Raw genomic sequence first — 19,163 nt, forward strand, 5'->3', positions numbered from 1 at the left:
TGGTGTCGATATACTTTGATTTACCCTGTTTAAAAAAACGCCGCAAATATTTCTTACACACACGTTTATAATTTACACGTGCCATGCTGAAAATGAATAAAGAAAGATATTTAACTACGTATCGCATACCGTCAGATAACAGGTGTGAATGATATTTACGTAAATTTAAGTATTCACCTTACCATATTGTCGTGGCAACTCATAGTTCAGTACCTCTAGTGTAAATTTATTCGATAGCGAAACATGACGTACGCGTTTGCGTAAGCCACATTTTGTATGGGATTTTGAGTTTCCAAAACGTCCCGCTAGGCGAACTGTTTCTAAATCCCATACAAAATGAGACTTAGCGCAAACGCGTACGTCACGTCACGCTATCGAATAATCGCTAGGGGTTCTGGAGCCCGAACCTTCATACTCATACTCAAGGCCCTATTTGACCTTTAATATACGTCAAATATAAGGTCTAGATAAATATTAATAAATAAATAAATAAATATTATAAGAGATTATTACACAAATTGACTAAGTCCCACAGTAAGCTCAATAAGGCTTGTGTTGAGGGTACTTAGACAACGATATATATATTATATAAATATTTATAAATACTTAAATACATAGAAAACACCCATGACTTAGGAACAAATATCCATGCTCATCACACGAATAAATGCCCTTACCAGGATTTGAACCCGGGACCATCAGCTTCGTAGGCAGGGTCACTACCCACTAGGCCAGACCGGTCGTCAACCCCTAGATACTTCACTCTTTTAAAATTATGGCTTCAGTGCAGTGGCACTATTTTTCCAGTATCAAGGTAATAAATACGACTAATATTGTACGGTTAGTACAAGACAGTGTACGGTGATTTCATTAGCTCTTGTATAGCAATAGCTGGACTTTACAAGTAGCAAGTGGACTACCGGCCGTTGACCTCAAAATGATGGTTAAACGCGTTTCAAGATTAATTCCCCATTCGCTGCACACTACCACATTAGTTTACTGTATAATAAGCCATCGATATTATACTTCAAACAGTATTAATGAGCCAAAAAACATAGGAATTAATCACGAGGCGTGACTATCAAGATGGCCCTCGAGGTCTAGATACGATATGGATAGGGTATGTGTCAAAAATGTCGTATCTTAGAAAAACGTCACTTTTGGCACTGACATATCCAATCCATATCGTATCTAGACCTAATATTTGACGTATCTTAAAGTTCGAATCAGGCCATTAATATACCCCGGCAAGCCATTTTTGACAGTACAAAAAGGCGAAAAATTCAAAATTTGTACGGGAGATCCATTCTTCGCGCCTACAGTTGTCAAATTTGTCTCATTTCTCTACTGACAAAGCACTGTCAAAGCATAATAGGCTACGAAACTACCTTGTTATGAAGTTTAACTTTTAGATTGTGTCTTTATCTCTGTCTATCTGTCAACTACACACGCACAATGGCATCAAGGACGGGACAACAATATAATTATGCGCGTGCGACAGAGATAGCAACAGGCGAGTAAATGTGCGAAATTATTCGTCCTTAGTGTCGTATTTTACTGACACGCTTTGTGTATGGTAGTTCAACCTCGCGACCAACTACTTACATGTCGCTGTAAACGTGTTAACAAAGTAAATGTAATGTAGGTATACTATATATTAATGTGTTTGAAAGACAACAATTCATTGATTTCACAACATAGGTACTCAAGATGTTGCTGCTTTCCGTTATATTTGCCAACGCGGTGACCACCCTATACGCTATCCCTGCTAAGGAAAGCAATAAAACCGGTAAGAACGCTTTTGAATTATGAAATAAGGTAACTACTACTTGCATTTTTTTACTTTCAGTTACCTTTAATATTTTTCGTTTTAATATAATACTAATTTTTATTGAATAACGAACATGTTAGAATTATTATGTTTTTTGCATAGTAATTGTTTTCAGCTCAGTCATACATTCGGAAGTGGTACAATTTTTTATATAAAACATTTAATCAAATAATGACGTCATATCACGGAGTGTAGCTATAAAAACGAGGTTAACCTGAGTTTGAGTTAAGTGCCCATCAACGTGTTCACTAGCGCCACTGGAAAATAATAGTGATTGTTTAAATTTAACGATAGATATTTAAAAAAGGGGGCCGCTACGTACTGTATTTTGTATTTAAGTACATCATACATCAAACTTCTAAGTACATATGTTGCTGCATATGTATCAAGTTTTTATGTGGCTGGATTCGTCGATCTATGAACTCAAAACAAAAACGGCCGTTTTAACTTTGGACGCCTAGATTGACGAATCCAGCAACGTAAAAACTATTATGATGTATTCAGAAGGTACTTAAATACAAAAAATAGTACGTAGCGGTCCTCTTTTTTAAATATCTATCGAAAATTTAAATAATAACAGTTATTTAGCAGTGGCGCTAGTGAGCACGTTGATGGTAGTAAAGCACGTCGATGGGCTCTTAAGTTGTCGTGGGTTCTGCCAGAAGAGTTTTTTTAAATAGTGGCGCTTTTTAGACTATGATACGGTTGCCAAAAAATAGGCCATTTTCTAGAAACGTCATCTATTCGATACCTGATTAAACAACATCCACTTGATAGAAAGAAATCACAAACATGAGTCTAAAAAAGCATCATTAAAATTTGTAACAATTTTTGCACATAAGCTACAACTTTCTGTTTTCTTTTATTAGCACAATCGGAATAGAACAAACCTTGAAATTTCTGGAACAGTCCTGAAATTTGGTATTTATGTAAATTAAAAGGCCCTTTTTCATGTCTACACCATTTGACGTTTGGGGACCTTGAGGAATCGCAACCGAATTTCAGGACTGTCCAAGAGATTTCGAGGTTTGTTCTATTCCGATTGTGCTATATGCATGGATAAATAAAATAAGAACAGCGTTTTTGAGCACGAAATCAACATTATTTAACATCATTAATTATTGACATTATTTCCTATTTGTATTCTTGCAGATGAGTTATCTTCTCGCATTTATTACGGAGATTATGCCAGTATATTGGAGTATCCATATTTCGCATATCTCGAAGGAACCTGCGGTGCCGGTATCATCTCGGATCGGTGGCTGGTCACGGCGGCTCACTGCATCAAGTAAGGGCTTGTGCACAAATCATGCGAGGTTTTTCGGCTACTTTTTGACCCCCCCCCCCCCCCCCTTTTAAAGAAGAAAGAAAGAAAATACATTTAATTTTTTTTTTATACTACGTCGGTGGCAAACAAGCATACGGCCCGCCTGATGGTAAGCAGTCTCCGTAGCCTCTGTACGCCTGCAACTCCAGAGGAGTTACATGCGCGTTGCCGACCCTAAACCCGCCCCCCCTCGATGAGCTCTGACAACCTTACTCACCGGCAGGAACACAACACTATGAGTAGGGTCTAGTGTTATTTGGCTGCTGTTTTCTGTAAGGTGGAGGTACTTCCCCAGTTGCGCTCTGCTCTAGATCTGAAATGACATCCACTGGCTGTGCCCTACCACACAAAGCCAGATGACATTCACAATGCCCATACCTCTCTTTTGGACGTAGTTTAAGGACGTACCCGGGTCCAGTATCTATCGTTACAACACATAATACTTATTTGGAAAAAGAAGAACATCTTCTTCCTCGCGTTATCCCGGCATATTTCCACGGCTCATGGGAGCCTGGGGTCCGCTTGACAACTAATCTCCAGATTTGGTGTAAGCACTAGTTTTTACGAAAGGGACTGCCATCTGACCTTCCAACCCGGAGAGTAACCTAGGCCTTGTTGGGATTATTCCGGTGGCCTCACGATGTTTTCCTTCACTGAAAAGCGAAAAATCAAATGATATTTCGTACATAAGTTTCGAAAAACTCATTGGTACGAGCCACCAATTCAAATCGCACGCGTACGGAAAAAGAAGAACATACAGAGAAAAAAACATTGGACGCTAAAATAGGATCCCCACTCAGCATAATGCCGCGGCAATCCGTGGCGCTGGTGTTCAGTGGGGACCTGACTTGAAACTATGACAATGGCGGCACATACGCCAATGAAAATGAAAAACAGACATAAACTAGTTGACTACGGAACCCTAAAAAGGAACACAAATAAAAAAAATTATACATACTAAAAAATATACCAAAAACATTTCTGCTACTCTACATTATTAAAATTAAAATTGAAATCACACTTATATTGGTGATTTTGACGTTCCATTTTAACGTTCCGCTTCACCGAGCAATATTTTTACAGGGTTTTGAAAGACAAGCATTTGAACCAAGTATGGGTGGGGGGAAACAATATTCAAACCAGCCAACTTTACACATTCGACGCTACGTTTGTCCATCCACATTACGACGATAAAATATTCATAAATGACATAGCGCTCCTGCATCTGTCCCAACCGCTGAGATTCGGTGATACTGTACAACCTTTAGATCTACCAGAAATGGAATATGAGCTAAATGTTGTCCATAAGTTTGCTGGACATGGAAAAGATGAGGTAACTAAATTACTTATATAGGTACCTATTACACCTACTCAAAGTCGGTTTATTTAAAAACATTCCCGTTTGTGGAAAGATACTCGTATTTCCTTGTTAGTTCCTTAGTGCCTAGCCAAGATGCCAATCATTTACGTCCCGAACGAAACGCTAATGTCTCTGTCGCATCAATATATGGAAGATAATAGAGAGAGATTAACGTTTCGTTCCCTATGATTCGCATCTTGGCTAGGCCTATAGTATCTTTGTGTTATTTATGGCCGTTTTAGCCGTTCATTTTACTGGCCGTAGCCTTCCACGTAATTTCAATTTTAACTTTTTACGTGATAACTTATCCTTATAAAATGGAACTGCCATAGGGTGATCCCTATACCACCATATGGTGGTGGTGGTCATATGACCACCATGGTGATATGCAACGCATTAGCTATAGCAAGTGGTTCTTACATATTACATCCGTCTTACTTATTTCAGCATGACCAATCGACCCCAAACCTGATGAGTATGCAGGCTCGCACTCTGGGCGTAGAAGAATGCTTGTTTAACATTCCCAAAACTCGACAGTGTTACATCTACCATCAATTAGAGTCCGTTAATAAAGTTACTATTTGTGTTCAACGGATTGGCAATAGGTTTGGAACATGCTATGTAAGTACATTTACTTACATTTCTCATGTTTTGAAAAATTTGTATTTGAAAGAGTTGTGGAATGTATTGGACCCCATACATTCCACGAGTCTTCTCTTTCCGCACGAACTCTACCTATTCGAAATGTGGATGCCTGAAAGTGCTATGTTAACGGCACCAATCATGGGACATAGAAAAATCGGAGTATTTTTGATATTTCAACTACATCTGTACAATTTCTACCGCTTTATGCGTTAAAAGTTGAATGTACAATTCGTCCTCTATGTAATAAATAGTAATTAGCTGCGTGCATGACATTTTTGAAATATTTCTATTAAATATGCTTACCATGAGATAAAAATGTTTCTTATAAATCTGCTGTCTACCCCAGAAACTTCCCATTTCTAGATAATTAGTGTTTTTGAACGTGTTAATTAAACAAAAATTGTAAAAGGAATCATGTATGTAGACCATTAGGCATAATATTTTTTGACTTTCAGGGTGACTCGGGGAGTCCGCTCGTCCGGGGCAACACTCTAGTCGGTGTCCTATCACATGCACCGGATACCTGCTCAAGGTCCTTAGTGGACTTTTTTACCAATGTTGCTCCCTTTGTGGGCTGGATCAAGGAAATCACAGGAGTTGGTTACTGAATATAGAACAGACTTTTTATCTCAATGCATCAAACACGTTTTAGAAAAAGATCTCTTCCTTAGACATTATAATAAAAGTTAACTGCTTGGTTAAATATATCCCGTTTTTTTATTTGAGTCTTAAGTACTGACAAAAAATATCTCGCTAATTTCGCATGCGGTATCATAGGTATTTTTACTCGTACTATTGATTTTTTAGTATAATTTGGGAGTTCGGTGCCGTTAAGATTCTTGTTGTAGATGTCACCATGTGGCCCTAACGTGTGTAAACAAAAAATGGAAGAATCCGCATTAAAGGTACCTTTTATCAGATTTTTTACTTCGGACAAAAGTTTTAAGAGTTAAGAGCTACAGGGTGCTTAAGTTAACAAAAAGACAAAAAATTGACGATTTAAGAAAACGTCGCTTTTTCGTAATTGTAGTAGTAGTAAACAATTTGTTGCACAAAACTAGTACATAACATAACATAGAAAGAATACAGTAAATGTGTACAAAGGCGAACTTCTCCCCTTAAGGGATCTCTTCCAGCTAACCTTTAAGTATGTGACAGAGATACACACGAAATGTACGAACGACATACGAATTGTTCATCATAACTAAAAAATTTTTTAGAATAAGTAAACTTAGTCGCCTGCTGACCAAATATAAAAAATACCGGCCAAGAGCATATCGGGCCACGCTCAGTGTACAATTCTGTGGTTCGGGACGGGTGTCCGTCAAAATAGACTTTTTGCAATAACTCACAAACGGCTAGACCGATCAGGTTCGATATAGTTTTCCTTCAAAGTCTACTAAGCTACTACTTCACGTTTCATATTTTTGGGCCCATGAGTTAGGGGAGTAGACACATTTTTTTCTTTGAGAGCGATTATTCCCAAAAATATTACGTTTATCAAAAAAATATTCTTGAAATAAATGAATAAAGTTTCCTTAATATCAGGTTGATAAAACATAGCTCTAGAGAAATAGAATCAAAGGCGTTAGTGTAAATTAATTAATTTGTCAAGTCGAGAGCTCTCAAAGGATTACTGGAGTGTTCGAGCTCCGTAATTAAGCGGCACTCTTCACCGGCTAATACCATGAGGAATCGCGGTTGCTGCTTGACTTCGTAGGCTTATACGACTAAAATTTATACGTATAGGAAAATACCAACTTATTTATTACAGTTTGGAAAGGAATGTGCAAGTCCTAGAACATTTTTAAAATTGCCGGAAATTCCTAGAAACTTTAAGGAGAAAGTTCTTATGGCTCCTCTACACGATGGCTCAGCGCTGCACCAGCGAGATGGCCATGTGATGGTTGAGAGAACGCACAGTGGAATGGGCCACGTGTACGTACGCACCATCGCTGGCCCACTACCTTTGATGTGCGGACGAAAAACCGACACCGTAGCCATCCCATCGCCATCCCGCCGCGTCATAAGCCATCCAACACTACTACACTCTCTACACGCTGGCCCATCTTAGTGGGCCAGTATGTTGGCCCATCGTGTAGAGGAGCCATTATGCATGTTTCCATTTAGAAAATTATCTTTTAGGTTAGTGATTATTAATTTACTAAAACAGTTAACATTATATATTAATGCGACAGTGAAATTAGTGTTCAAAGCGTTAACGATTGGCATGTTGGCTAAGCGGGCTGGCATCTGTTCCGAGTGGCATCGAAATCAAGACTGTCCGTCGGAACGATTGGCATATTGGCAATAACGTGCAGAAAAAAATACAGAGAACTTTTCATGAGAATTTAGCAACTTTTGAAAATTACCTTTAGTTCATTGCTAGTTTGGAAGAAATATGTTTAGTAGCTATTTTTATAGGATCTTTTGTCATGTAATAACTCTTGAGAGATGAATATGTAGGTGTTATTGAACACTATGTTACAAAACAACGAAAACAACTGTTCTCAGAAGATATGACTTGCATATTCATCTCTCAGAGTATGATCAGACCGTTGATGTAGCAATGTAGCAAGTAGGGTAAAGGCACCTATTACCGTGGTAGTTAAGGAACTTTTCAAAAGAGATCCAAAAATTAAGGGTATCAATGCTGTCTAACAGCCAGGAATTTTTTTTTTCATCAGAGCATTTAATGAACTTTCCGTTTCACACGTTTTTGGATTCATTTTGGGTTATTATATGTATTAAAATATTTTTTGAAGCCAAAATGACAAAATCTTCTATTACCGTGGCAAGGGACAGGCTGTGATTCTATTATGGCGAATTGAGCTTTCATTACCGAGGGTACAATTGGCATGATTTTTCTGCACTCGTTAACAGAAACCAAACTCAAAATTCGAAACCTAATACCGAGGGTTAAAACAATAATAACGACGTGGGTTCTGTATATTATTTTTGTGTCATTAAGTTTAATAATGACACAAAAATAAAAAATAAAACTATAGGAGTATGTTTAAAAATAAGAGATATATTCGAAGAGATTATAATTACACTTTGGCACAATCAAATACTATTAAATAGTTAACTTACCAAGTACCCACGAGTACCTGTATAACAAGTTATAAGTTGAATGTTTTACATGTAAAACAACAAAAATTATTGTTAGTAAAGTTTTACTAAGGACGTATATAACAAATAGGCCTGCCTGTTATTAAATAAAGTAATTTTTAAATGCTATAAAGATTGATAAGAGTTTGTCTTACTGACATAATTAGCTGCACAAAAAAAACAAGTAAGTAACATTTTCTCATAAGGCACAGCGTAAATTATAGTCGAAATTTTATAAGCTGGACGTTTACCACCTGAGTGAAAGTTTACCACAGTGAAATGGTAAACGTCCACATTATAAAATTTCGACTATATATAAAAACATGAAATTTTTTATTTCTAATATTTTTGATAAGGTAATTAAGTTAAATAAAGTCTCTCACATATTATGTGTTATAATTTACCCGTTTATAACTAACAAATCACAGTACTTTTCTTATTGCTGATTCTTATAGCTAAAAAAAATCATGTCTGAGATTTTGGACTACTGTATAAATAAAATTATATAAAAAAAAAACTAATCGGAATTGTCCGGCAGTTGGGTACCCTTCCTTGTCTGTCAAAGTAATAACTGAATCAGAAAACAGAAGAATTTAAATCTGATAATGATAACTGAAGTCTAAATTTTATCAACGAAATCTGTACTTGCGGTACCCTAAATGCGATATTTCAATACAATACTAAATAGTCACTCGGTAATAGATAACTCTTTAAGAGCCTATTACCGATCCATTCGATATTTCTCTGGGTCGGTAATAGATTTCTATACATTCTATTACCGAGGGTAATCTGATCATACCATCGGTAATAGGCTTAATTGGGAGTTTAATTAAACCTAATTCCGACCCATAAAAGGAATAAAACACAGATGTTTTTTCAAATCAAATCAAACACGTATATTACAAGCTTCTTGTAAAGACAAAATCACATAACTGGCAAGTAAATTTTAGGTTTTAACTCAAAATAAAAAAAAGTTGACAGATTAAGGGTTCCCATAGAAACAAGGAAATCGGTGCTGAAGTTTTTGTTAAAAATTAAGGGTTAGTTGAATACTTTCCATACCACGGAAATAGCTCTTTAATAGCGTGAATAGATCAAGATTGGAATAAATAAAAGAAATTATAAAATTGATAATTTGTACCAAAACTAAAGAGTAAATAACAAAACTACCACTTTTTCTATTAACGTGGCATACCACGGAATTACTTACCACAGATGTAATTGGCGCCTATCACCGCTGTATTTTATTTTCAATTTTAAACGTATTTCCCGGTCAAAAACTAAGTTAAAAGTAATTCAAAATCGTGTAGAAAACAATACACAACCTCTTAAAAGGCATTGCACTAGTTTATTTGCCATAACTATTACGTAAAACACTAAGTAAGATTGGAGTGCACTTACCTGTGGAGTCACGCGTCTGTATGGAACAACCGGTTCTTGCGCCGCCGTCGCACAAACTGACGAATCGCGAGTTTTTTGTTACACTCACACAAATGCACACTAATGGGCACGATAGACCAATGAATGGGCTTGTTTTGTGTGTGCTTTATTTCTTAGAGAATAGATCTGTTTGCTTGCAAAATGCGTATTTGTAAACACCGCGGTGTTAGACGTCGATTTTGATACCCGCGTTAATAGGCGCCGTTACCCTAGTAAAGGCGAGATGTATACATTCATACTGGATTAGTATTTACTAAAAAGGGACTTAATCGTGTAAAATAAAGATTTAAATATACGTTTCGAAGACGGCGGCGGTGGCGGTTCTCGACACGATGGTTTCAGGATGTCGTCCACATGGAGCCCAGTTATTTGTAAATGCAAGCGAGAACAATTGTCGCAGGTTGAATAACCGAACATCGTGAGTGTTGTGTGTCGACCTGGTGACATCCCTAGTACGCAAAACGTTTAAGAGCAATTCCTAGCTGAGCAACTTTTCAAATCTCGAATTCTTGAAGCTATGTTTCTGTCGCGCTGCGGTGGGCGGGAGCGGGAGCTATCTAAGTGTGAGTGCGCGCACACAGATGCGACACAGACGCGAGCGCCCGCTCATTGCGCGCCGTTCCGTTGACATTGCCGGCTCGCCGGCTGGAATTCATCCTGCGCTGCCCGACATAAGTTGTTTTTGATGTTATCACATAATATTGTTTTTAATTATTATTTTGACGACCAGTTTGGCCTAGTGGGTAGTGACCCTGCCTACGAAGCTGATGGTCCCGGGTTCAAATCCTGGTAAGGGCATATATTCGTGTGATTAGCATGGATATTAAATTTGTTCCCGAGTTATGGGTGTTTTCTGTGTATAAGTATGTATATCTTATTTAAGTATTTATAAATATTTATATATTATATATACCGTTGTCTAAGTACCCTCAACACAAGCCTTATTGAGCTTACTGTGGTACTTGTCAATTTGAGTAATAATATCCTATAATATTTATTTATATTGATTATTTATTTATTATATTATACTGTGTGTGTAGGTCGCGGGTTCAAATCCTGGCTCGTACCAATGAGTTTTTCGGAACTTATGTACGAAATATCATTTGATATTTACCACCAGCTTTTCGGTGAAGGAAAACATCGTGAGGAAACCTGCAATACATCTGCGAAGAAATTCAAAGGTGTATGTGAAGTCCCCAATCCGCATCGGGCTAGCGTGGGGACTATAGCCCGAGCCCTCTCGCACATGAGAGGAGGCCTGTGCCCAGCAGTGGGACGTATATAGGCTGAATTATTTATTTATTTATTTATTTACTGTATCTATTAATTAATTCAGATAAAGACTACAAAAAATAATGATGTCCTTGCTTCGGTCGTCGTACCTATCCGTGACAATAAGTTGGGTGTGATCATGGTGTGTTATAAAATTTTGTAAGTAGGTATGGTTAACCTACAATCTAAATAGTAGTAGTAGTACGATGGGGCTAAACTTGTGCCGTCTTATTGAAGAACGTATCGCAATGACAATCTGGGTAAGGTATGTTGGGATAATGCCGGACCAATTGAGAGAACTCGCGATTTTTTTTTCTAGATCGTGTCAGATTCTTAAAGTAGGTACGGAGCAAATCGTTAAATAATAACCGTAGATTCAGCCTGAATTTTGGTAATTTTCAATATATAAAGGTTTTAGTTTTGTACACGTGTAAAGATGAAACATACTTTTTTTAGGGTAACGAGTGTTTTGCCATCAAGGGTTAACATCGGATGGTGAATAAAAGTTGGTTTAAATGGAAAGAGAATAAGGTATCACAAAGAATAGGTCCGGTGTTTAACCTTCTCCTACGTATATAAATTGCAGCCAACAATACTAATTTAAAAGTTGTCATCGAATGTCATAGTGTTGTGTTCCTGCCGGTGAGTAAGGTTGCCAGAGCTCAACGAGGGTGGGAGGGGGTTAGGGTCGGCAACGCGCATGTAACTCGTCTGGAGTTGCAGGCGTACATAGCCTACGGATACTGCTTACCATCAGGCAGGCCGTATGCTTGTTTGCCACCGACGTAGTATAAAAAAAAAGAATGTTCTATTTTTCGTATTTTTTGTATCCGATCTTAACCCTGATACAAAAATTTGGTAAAATTGTGGCTCTCAAACTTTGATACTTATATCATAAGGCAATTTGATAAGTAAACAATGTGTTAACAATTGCGATTTTGACGGGAAAATATTGCAATTATATATATACAGGGTGATTCAGGAGACGTGAACAGGATCAAGCTTGAGCATTCAGTAAGTTATAAGCAACTGTTTCATACCAGTATTTGTGAGATTAACGTTGTTTTATTTTTTACTGTTCAAAAAAAATGTTTTAATTTATTTACGCCATGTATGGTCACCCTCTTTGTTTTATCCATAACAAGTGACAAATTGAATGTCATCGGAGTCTGGTTACCTTTGAAAAATCGTATCTCACTCAAGTGTGACATTTTGTTTTCTTCATAATCAAACTGCTGTCATAACGGTTAAAGAGGTTTTATCTTTCTTAATTAAGTGTTGTAGGGTGTCCATGATGGTAGATTATCAAATTTGTCCTTCCCAAAAAGTTAAATAACAGAAATAAAACAAGATTGATTACTTAAATATGATGATGAACGGTTCTTTAACATTTACTGATTGTGTATGCTTAGTCCTGCTCACGTCTCATGAATCACCCTGTATAGTTGATATACAATATTTTTTTTGGATAAAATGTAAGGATCGTATGCAAAGAGTAAAGTAATAGAATAAAATATATAGGAAAAGAGAGCCCTCTTGAAGCATTTTAAGGAAACTAATTTCGAAGTGCTATCTCTATTTTGTATCCGAAACTAACTATATATGTGTGCGTTAACATCTACATATGCATCCGTATATGTAGGTACTTTCGTACTACATAATATTAGGTCTACTTCGGCGGTATACATGTTAGTTTTTTGTTTGATTTCTTGTAACTTTCATAGTTTTTCTGTTTACAAGATATTAAACAAAATACTAAATTGTAAGCTACCCAAGTAGACCTAATGTTATGTAGAAAAGTTTTAAAAAGAATGGAATAAAAAAAACATACTTTATAGTAATGCAAGAATATGTTTATTGCTTTCAATTTGGTATACAAGATAGTAATAGACTAGGTGTTGTAAGTACTTCAGCTTCTGATTTTGTTTGGAATTGTTCTTTTTTTTACCTATGTTCATCTTTGTGTACAAAGCTGCATTAGCTTCGTCTTCTGTGACTTGTGTCTCAGTCTGACCTAGAACTCTTTCATGTGCTCATAACTGACTTGCCTAGTTCTCAACTGAGCGTTTCTTCTTTGACCTTAATATCCAACTGGACGTGAATTCAAGATATTCCGGAGGTAAAGTAAGGACAGGTATAGTGTATGTTAGGATAATTCCTGGTAATTTCGTCGTCGTTCGTTAGAGAAATAATAAGTTCATATCAATCATATCTGTTTAAAAAATTTTTGACAGTAAACAACAGTTGCTAGGTAACAACATTATGAATGAAGATAAGTCTTGCTCTTGACATACGAGGTATATGTTGTATTCATGCCTTTAAATTTTGTCAATCTTATAGTGATATCTGGTGATGTAGTTTGCATAATCGGCAGCTTCAGCTTTACGCAAAAGTATGTTATCGGATCCCATTAATAGAAGTCGCCGCCATCTTTACTAATGATAACTACATTTCTAAGTGTTACCCCCCTGATCGTATGTTACTATTACTTAATTCCTTTTTGAAAGTAAAAAAAAAAATTAAATTTTGAAACTTTTAGGTCCTGTATTTTTAATCATTTCCATATAGTATTTAAATATTCATTTTATTGCGAAAAATTGCTTATTTGCTACCTATTTTACTAGATTTTGTTATAAAATTCAACATGTAGAATCATCCCTATACAATACAAATTTTATACTCTTTATTACACACCTCAATAAATAAAAACAATACAAAAGAAAACAGAAACATAAGCACAGGTAAACAACATGCGGTCTAATCGCTAAAACGCAATCTCCAGGCAACCTTTGGGCAGCGGAAATTAAAAAAATTACATTGTCAGTAAGTAGGTGTACATACACATACATACAAAATAGACTACCTAAATCTTTTCCTTTTGATTTACCGTCGCGTTGGTACTGGATAATAATAACGGTACGAAAGTGTGATCAAGAAAACAATAAATGTTATAATTAAGTAGGTAAATTGAAGAAAATTTAAAATTTGACATACACTGCTGTTTTTTAAATGTGTAAAGATCGTATTGTTTCTTTCCGATCTTTACCTGGAAGGGTCAAAATCGGATATTGGTCTACAGCAATCCTAGGTCTGTTTTTGATTGGATTGTTTTATAAATAAACATGTAAAACGAAATTATACATTAACACAATTACAAAAACAAACACATTTTCATCACAATACACAAAATAAATTACAGGGCGAAGATCGGATACACGATATTTACCTTGTTCTATGTGATTGCGCATAGCACAAGCCCGATATCCCTGAGTGGCGCTGGGACACTGGCAGTCGAGGCAATGAAATGGCGTCTTACACAATGTTGCCAACATTAAAATATAAAGCCAAATTAGGGAAAAATTAATTTGCTACGTTCATCACCCACATCCGGTATTACCCCAACATACCTTAATCGTTGAACCGCCGCATTTCAAAATGGCCCTTATTTTGATATCGGCTAGCCGTAATGTAAATTTGCTATCTAGTGGTTTACTTGTGACGCACAAGTATGAGAAATGCAAGACAATCAAATTGTTAATAAGCAGGTTGTACCTACTTATTATCCTACTTAGCTTTGTTTACAGGCCTTTAATAGTAAACATAACTAAACATAAGCACTACATGACCTGCAATGTAAAAAAATACAAAAAAACGGTTTGAAGTGACAGGCCATTACGGGTACATATTAGAATAGAATAGAATATAAATATTTATTACGAAACTATGGTACATAATAGTTGTTACATTAAAGAGTGTGAAAACACATGGCACCCTTTTCTTAGAACTACGTGGTATTTTGGTTATATTACGGCGATCGACTGTTGGTTGTTGGTGTATTTTTTCTCATTTTAACCATTAACATGTTATGCTCATCACTATTCCTTCTGTGTACGTATATTTACTATATTTAGAAACTGTCTCCGCCTCTAATTCGTGCGATAAGGACAACTGCAGCTCGGACTAAAATTCACACGCAAAAAACTCATAAATCGAGGTTTCGCTCTCGACTGTTTCCTCCTCCAAAACGCAATCAATCTATATGAAATTTTGGAAACTGCAAGAGGAAGAAATAATTTATGCCGCTATGTTTTGATTTTTTGGATATTTTTTGTCATATTTGTATACTGTGCCTTTTTTTACAGCCAATTCAATTGAGCCGTTTTTGCGATTTTCGAGGCGCTGTATCTTTCTTAAAAATGAAATAATCCAAAAAAGCAAAACATAGCGGCACAGATATTGATGATATTGATCTTATTTGAAAAAATCACTGCTCTAGGTTGAAAATCCAGGGAGGAATCAGTCGAGAGCGTTTGTATGGAAAAATCGCAACTAGGAATTCCTCTTAAGTCAATAAACAAGACCGAGCGCGGTTAGTTCGAAAAACTTGCGCAGCACAAAGGTGTTCATGTCAACTTTAGCCAGTCTTCTCCGAGAACACGGGGACAATGCCGTCCTCGCAACGTCGGAGATAGATTTAAAACTTAATTTTACGCGATTATATCCCAAATAACCCCTTCCCCACGTTAGTAAATAATAATTGTAAAAATCTTAAAAGTTTAAATCAGTATTCATTCTGGATGTTCAAACGACTACTTGGACTAAGATACAATTGCTATTAATTGCATGAAATATGCTATCATGATCGCTGATTGTGGGAAAATGTACCATGATGGGAAAATTACCCGATTTTACTCCCTTCCCTTTGTCAAAACTGCGCAAGCCATCCCATCTGAAAACAATTTGTGTCAAAGATTTCCCTACAGGCTCCCTCCCGCCTCTGGCAAACGACTCGTATGGGGTGAAAATTCAATCCAGTATAAACTGCCTACTCGAAGCAGTGGGGATTTTAAACTGTTCAATATTTAAGAAACGAGAAACAGTTCACAATGAGAAAGTACAAACGCAAGAAAATATAGTGAAAAAATAACGCCTCGTTCGAAACCGAGTATCGTACAAAGTGGTGTACTTCCGTTTGGTCAAAATACTTTTCGCCATATGTCACTTCCCAATAGACATATCGCAATAGTTTCATTTCCCAAATGTATCTTTGGCAAACTTACACTTCGCAATTAACTTGTTTGGTGAAATTATCATTTGGCATCATTTTACTTTGTCAAATTTAATTAGGACAAAAACTTATTTAGCAAACGTTTTTTAATGGCAAAAGTTATATTCCAATAAGATATTTTATCAATTTTTACTTCGCAAATTTGGCAAATAGGTATCACTATTTAAATGTCTTAAATTTTTTTTAGTGTTAGCGTTTTAATTTTTTTATATTATTTCTACTCAGCTTCACGCCTTGTCCATTTTTACCGAGAAAAAACTGTGCCCAATTTTTTTTGTCTTCTATGACCATAACCTAACGGGCCAAAAAAAATTAATGAAATTTTGGAGACACTTTTTTCGTCGTATTATGAAGCGTATCAAAAAAGCTTATGTTTCGGACTGGAAATAATAAGTATAAGTATTCACTGAATGCAAGCTTTATGAAGAAATATTTAGTGATAATTTATTTTAACTTGTATGATACAGTACCCCTAGTGTAAATATTTACGACAGCGAAACGTGACGTACGCGTTTGCGTTAAGTGTCATTTTGTATGAGATTTTTGACTTTCCAAAACGTCCCGCTTGGCGCGCTGTTCAAAAACCCATACAAAATGAGAGTTAACGCAAGACGTACGTCACGTTTCGCTATCGACTAAAATTACACTAGGGGTACAGGTATTCCAAAGTATAAAACCAACAAATGGTGAAATATAGGGCTACTGCGCTAGCTACCATCCAGCTCTAGTTTCCGTCCACTTGAATTAATTACAGAATTTTTAATTTATGTCCTTATTAACATATGTAATTCTAGAATTAAAACTCCATTTTAATATTAAATTATTACCAATTTTTTACATTTTGTTATTCTAGTAAAGCAAACGGCACCAAACTAATCATTGTTAACCCAAGAATAATGAATGATCACTAGAATTAAAACTCCATGTTAATGTGAAATGATAACCAAATTGCATTTTGCCTATTTTGTGTCCCACTGCTGAGCAAAGGCCTCCCTTTTTCCGCCACTCATCACGGTTTGAAGTATGATCTCATGAATCATTCTTAACACAAAAATAGTAAATTACTACCAAAATTTTAACCACATTAATTTAAAATGTCATGCAAACATTTAACATTTCGTTATCAATTCGTCACCTTTTTCTAGTAGCATTTCGTATCTGTGGGGGTCACAGATCTAACCTAAAGTACCTAAAGGGTCATTTTCTGAACGTGTTTTTTTGTGTCCGAGATGAAAATCGGTAGGATAAGCATCAGATAATACGTACCATTTTTTTTTTCATAAATAAGTCACAGAAAAAAATAACTTTATCGGTTTACTAATGAACGGCCAAAAAACTTACGATTTTTCAACAGTTAATTTTTTCTTCCTCCGTTACCAGTTACGAAAGGTCGGTTACGTATGCGGCCGAAGGGGAATCGAAGTCATTTGTCAGTCTCTAAAAAGTCAAGGCAACCATGAAGCAGTGAAGAGAATTTTGATGATTTTGGAATAAAAAGTTCTGCGAAGTTTTTGCACCGGAATTTTCTCGGGACTATGGTGTTGGTGAGTACTGGTGGTAGTTTTTGACAATAATTAGGGCATTGTCATATCTATATACATATGTACGCTGTAATAAATATAGGAATCTCGGTAGAGACTACCATTTTGTACAATTTGACGTTAAAACTCTAGGTCCATTGGGGTTCCTGCGCGCACAAGTGTTTGGCAGAAACAGCGAAACATCTGGCTGACGTTACTGGGTGCGTAGCCAACGTGCAATGAGCATACAAATACAGAGGTGCCAAGCTAATAGCTCTGCTGACTGTACATTATGCGTTTAAGGCTTGTTCGAGGACAACAAGTTCAAGATAGACACGGATATTGTTAGTGAATGTTAAAGTGAAAGTTTAGTTTATTCTTCAATTTCAGCATATTACAAATATTAAAATGTGATCGTCAGGATGGCAGGACGTCAGCGAATTTAAATTAAATATTTATTAACATATTGTACCTTCTGTGTACCTCAGTGTACCTTTAATAGGAACCAATGCACCTCTCCCTAAAACGAGATATTTAACAAAAAAGGTCCACCCGCCATTCTGACGCCAGGATGGCAGGTGGACCTATGAAAGCTTGCATTGTACCGCACTAAAAGTATTCAGTTATATTGTACCTCCAGTGTACCTCGGTTAAACCTTAGAAATCAGTATATCTATTCCTAAATCAGATAGGCTCAAAACAAGGTCCACCCGCCAACCTGACGTTAGGTTGGCCTGGCGGGTGGACCTATGAAATCTTGCATTATTTCACACAAAATGTATTTATATCGTACCATCAGTGTTATGTACCTCATTGTACCTTATTGGACGTAACTTATTTTGGGAAGAGATACCGCTATTTTTATTAAAAGTACACTGAGGTACACTTGAGGTACAATTCATCTACATAGTAATAGAGTGCTCACTCCATACATCAGTTTTGGTACCAAAATGGCTTTAGACTTTTTGTTTGCCGCGATATCTATTGTCGAGTAGCAGTACTGAGAGTTCCGCTACTCGATGCTAGTCGACTCGACTCGATGTCGACTGCGAAAATAATAAGCATTTTGGTACCAAAACTGATGTATGGAGTGAGCACTCTATTACTTCTTATTTATCTATGGTTACGTCTAATAACCGTTAACACAGGGTTAAATTGTACTGGTAACTACGAAGTTAATCGCTTAACCACGAGTTAGTGGCTAACTCTGGATGGCGCAAGTGGCTGTGATGTTATGGGCCTTAGACAGGAAATATAATATTTATAGACCACGTTTCAGCTTCGACAAAAACGCTTTCGTAACTATGTCCGGATATTCTCCACTACAAATTTTGTGAGTAGGTTCGATGATAAAATTGGAAAATTTTCAAAATGGTAGAGCCATATGTATATAGGGTACATAGAATCTCACAGAGCCACTAGTTATTAATACATAATTTGTAGGTATAAGCAAACGCGCATCTCGTCAGTTTAAAAAAAAGCCTCGAAGTTTCCAATGATTCCCCTGGAATATCATTCCCCTGGCCAAATCTCTACTATGTCTTCTCAAAATACTGCGCTCTGTGCGTATCATGGCCAAGTATCGTCTA

The 19,163-nt window shown here is 36.5% G+C and overlaps 1 protein-coding gene across 2 annotated transcripts; it reads left to right on the plus strand.

Annotated features, from left to right (window-relative positions):
- The first annotated feature begins 1,680 nt into the window (after positions 1–1,680).
- On the plus strand, positions 1,681–5,870 carry LOC133531906 (chymotrypsin-1-like). Of its 2 annotated transcripts, XM_061870328.1 has the most exons (5): positions 1,681–1,789; positions 2,984–3,119; positions 4,242–4,491; positions 4,966–5,139; positions 5,619–5,870. In XM_061870328.1, the coding sequence occupies exons 1-5, from the start codon at positions 1,711–1,713 to the stop codon at positions 5,769–5,771; spliced, it is 792 nt and encodes a 263-aa protein (XP_061726312.1). In that variant the 5' UTR covers positions 1,681–1,710; the 3' UTR covers positions 5,772–5,870. The 2 variants fall into 2 exon arrangements, with proteins under 2 accessions (XP_061726312.1, XP_061726305.1); XM_061870321.1 differs by lacking the exon at positions 5,619–5,870 and having other exon boundaries at positions 4,966–5,587.
- Positions 5,871–19,163: the final 13,293 nt, after the last annotated feature.

Source organism: Cydia pomonella, chromosome 2, assembly GCF_033807575.1.
Source record: "Cydia pomonella isolate Wapato2018A chromosome 2, ilCydPomo1, whole genome shotgun sequence".
NCBI classification, from domain to species: Eukaryota; Metazoa; Arthropoda; class Insecta; order Lepidoptera; family Tortricidae; genus Cydia; species Cydia pomonella.

Coding starts and splice junctions, on each gene's coding strand:
- LOC133531906 (XM_061870321.1), top strand. CDS start 1,711: ATGTTGCTGCTTTCCGTTATATTTGCCAACGCGGTGACCACCCTATAC. Junction 1,790..2,983: donor TAAGGAAAGCAATAAAACCG/GTAAGAACGCTT, acceptor GTATTCTTGCAG/ATGAGTTATCTTCTCGCATT. Junction 3,120..4,241: donor ACGGCGGCTCACTGCATCAA/GTAAGGGCTTGT, acceptor ATATTTTTACAG/GGTTTTGAAAGACAAGCATT.